General features: G+C 40.5%; 1 protein-coding gene across 2 annotated transcripts in view; it reads left to right on the top strand.

Annotated features, from left to right (window-relative positions):
- Positions 1-2,492: 2,492 nt before the first annotated feature.
- The window catches only part of fermt3b (FERM domain containing kindlin 3b), a 14,775-nt gene continuing 13,621 nt past the window's right edge, over positions 2,493-3,646 (top strand). For both annotated transcript variants that reach the window (XM_037675799.1, XM_037675800.1), the window contains exon 1: positions 2,493-2,616. In XM_037675799.1, the coding sequence (XP_037531727.1) occupies positions 2,493-2,616 (124 nt within the window). The remainder of the gene's footprint in view (positions 2,617-3,646) is intronic.

Genomic DNA, 3,646 nt, shown 5'->3' with positions numbered 1-3,646 from the left:
CAGCCACGAGGAGAATATGTTTCAGAGTTCATTTACATGCAAAAGTAAAAGCTGGACTATGACTCGTCATTTTAAAGACATGATAATCTCACAAACTGTGAAGCGTTGACTCATTTAGATGTTTTCAGGCGGACTGGTGATGTTATTGAGTTCAATGCATGTAGATGATAAATGTCAGCTCTTAATAAAGTATATTTGACTTTAAATCAAACTAGATCTTTTCTCCCCACTAAAGGCAACTTTAATCATTTCAAGCATGTTGGCGCCATCTACTGACCAAACACATTCATAACGACCAAAACTTGGATTAAATTAGGAGTTTGAGAACTTGTTCCACACAGAGCTCGGGCTCCCCAGAGAAAAGAGACAGAATCAAACAAATGCAAGTCAGTAAAATACCAGCATAGGAAACTAAAGTACCCACTGACTTAGTGATTAAGACGAGAGGGGGAACTTAAATATTCTGACTGACTGGGGGGGTAAAACAGTCTAAATTACAAGTAGTGATAGAAAAACATAACTGATCAAAGTACAGTAGTGCTGCATAGTAACCTAGGAAAGAAAAGTCTAGACAAAGATGTAAAAATCTAATTACTTCATTCTCTTCTCCCTCGGTGTCACGGTGGCGCAGCTGGTAGACCTGTTGTCTTTCAGTGAGAAGGTCCCCTGTTCAAATCCCGGCCGAAGGCCTTTCTGGGTGGAGTTTGCGTGTTCTCTCTGTGCATGCGTGGGTTTTCTCCGGGTACTCCAGTTTCCTCCCACAGGCCAAAAACATGCATGTTAGTCTGATTGGTAACTCTAAATTGTCCCTAGGTGTGAGTGAGAGAGTGAATGGTTGTTTGTCTCGTTTGTCTCTATGTGTCCCTGTGATGGACTGGAGACCAGTCCAGGGTGTCCCTTGCCTCTCGCACAGTGACAACTGAACATGGGCACCGGCGACCCCCGTGACCCAAAATGGAACAAGCGGGTAAAGATAATGGATGGATGGATGAAGACTTGACAAAGGAAGTTAAATAATGTGTGCACTCCAAATAGTACACTACTATATCAAATGTTGCTGCAGTGTAAAAATAAACTACATTAATATTTAAATGCTCAGTTATTGAACTTGGGTCATCTAAACTTGCACATGCTTACAATCGACAAAAAACACAAGATACCAAACTGTGTGACTGCAGGTACTGGTGTGTGTGTGTGTGTGTGTGTGTGTAATTTTAACTTTGCAAAAGCTGACTTAATAAAATTCAAGAGTAACGATCAACATCTTTAATTTTATGATTGCTGACATTGCAACCCACAAAATATAATTTATTTATAAACGTGCATACACGTTGCCCCATATCTTTCACTCGCACCGCTCATCAATTGTCAAACTCTTTTCACATTTCCGCCTGGCGGAAACTGACAAAAAAAAAAAATTTAAAAAAGGAACAAGCCTTTTTTGACAAGGGTGACTCAAGCAGCACAGGCAGACGCTGCACCACAGACCACAACTTGCCCAGCCCATGTGAGGTGAAACTGTTGCATTTTCTTACAGAGGACCGGGGAAACTTTTTGAAAGACACAAAAGTCCTACTGCTTCTATCTCTCAAACCACAGGACCTTTTCTCAGGTGTTGGACAGAGAAGACTGACGGTATTGTCGTTCAAACTATCTGTGTATGTATGATGTAAGAGAAAACTAGCTCAGCAGTCTTGTACGAGGCTTCGGTATAAAACATACAGCTATAAGGATATTTATTAAGTCACATATAGAGTAATGTAAAAGAATGAACTGGTCTATTTTTGTATTTAAACCATATAAATACTGCAAGTTTAGGCCTCTGAACTGTTGTAAAAGGTTTCTAACATTCTATTTTAACATTGTCTTTCACCTGTCAGTATTTCATTTTAGAGAATATTGAATTAATAGAAAAAGACATGTTTTATTTATTAAGGTAAAATGTTTCAGATGGCTTTATAGTTTTAAATACAAGAGGGAGGAGGTTGTGTCAACATCAAATGAACAACACGCCTGTGGAGGGGTAGAAAGCGGAAGTATGGTGATGTTTCATGTCAGAAACAGGAAGAGTTTGTCAAAATGCTCATGTCTTTCAGTGGATGTGTGAGTCTCTGTCACTCGTTATCACGTGGTTATGACTCTAAAATTAAAGCTCGTTTTCCTCACTTCCTGATTGTAAAGTCTTTTGTTGTTTTTTTTTTTTGTCTCAGCCGATCAAAAATGTGTTCTTATCCTAAATATTCCGTTTTTGAGTATTTAATCTACAAGAAGCTGCATTTATAACTCGTTTTTTATATTGAAATGAACGACAACATGCTTTACAACATTGCAGAAGTGAAAGGAGACGATTGGATCAGAGCCGCTGAAACTATTTTCTTGCATTGTTCCACTTTTTCTTCTTGTTTCTGCTTGCCTCTGATGAAATTAACTGTCATCTTAACTCTGCCCGACCTCTATCTGGACTTACTTTCTCACTCTGTTTTACTCACAGTATGGCGGCGTGGGATCTTTCCGTCACTGTGGAGGACCTGGGGCCTGATGCCCCCCCTGTCACCATCAGTGTTACCTCTGATCTTCACACTGGAGGAGTTATCGTCAAGCTGGTAGAAAAGACGCGTGAGTCACTCTGTCTGTTCTCTCACTGTCACATTAACAGTTTCATTGCATTTATTATCAAGTTAGCCTATTATCTTACCAAACGTGCATATCTGACACAGTCAGAGCGATTTAATGCAATGATCTATGAGGGTTGTGTTGTAAATAGGGCTTTTGGATTCATGGACCCCTCACAGGGGAGAAAAAGTTTCAGGGACCCCCTCATATCCCTCATGTTTAATAAATAATTTTTTTAAATTAGTCTCTTTAATGCAATGGACATATTTGTGTACATAAATACTTAATATCTGTTCTTTAATAGGCAGCACGGTGGCGCAACTGGTAGAGCTGCTGCCTCTCAGCGAACAGGTCCCTGGTTCAAACCCCAGTCCAGGGGCCTTCTGGGTGGAGTTTGCATGTTCTCTCCATGCATGCGTGGGTTTTCTCCGGGTACTCCGGTTTCCTCCCACAGACCAAAAACATGCATGTTAGGCTGATTGGTAACTCTAAATTGTCCCTAGGTGTGAGTGAGAGAGTGAATGGTTGTTTGTCTCGTTTGTCTCTGTGTGTCCCTGTGATGGACTTGCGACCCGTCCAGGGTGTACCCCGCCCCTCGCACAGTGATTGCTGGACATGGGCACCAGCGACCCCCGTGACCCAAAATGGAATAAACGGGTAAAGATAATGGATGGATGGATGGATGGATGTTCTTTAATAGTGTTAATACAATTTTTTAAAAATGGGCTATTTGTCATTCAAGACACATTTAATTAACAAAATGTTTAATTTCAGCTTCCAAAAATTACAGTTTTGAGAAAATTAACAGTATCAAAAACCACTTTAAAATAAAACTTTACCTATTCACATAATGAACATAAATGTATCACCACTTCTTCAAACTATTACTGAAAACGGTTCACATAAAACTGAACAGAATCATAATAGCAGTAGTCAGACCAAGTAATAGGGCTGAATTTGTAAACCGACCGATGCCAGAACGCAAATAGTGTGTGTGTGTGTGTGAGGGGGGGGGGGGGGGGGGGGGGGGGGG

The sequence above is a fragment of the Nematolebias whitei genome, chromosome 4 (genome assembly GCF_014905685.2).
Source record: "Nematolebias whitei isolate Nwh7 chromosome 4, NemWhi1, whole genome shotgun sequence".
Classification (NCBI taxonomy): Eukaryota; Metazoa; Chordata; class Actinopteri; order Cyprinodontiformes; family Rivulidae; genus Nematolebias; species Nematolebias whitei.
Note: the sequence above shows the minus strand (reverse complement) of the source record. Positions and strands in the feature narration are given on the sequence as shown.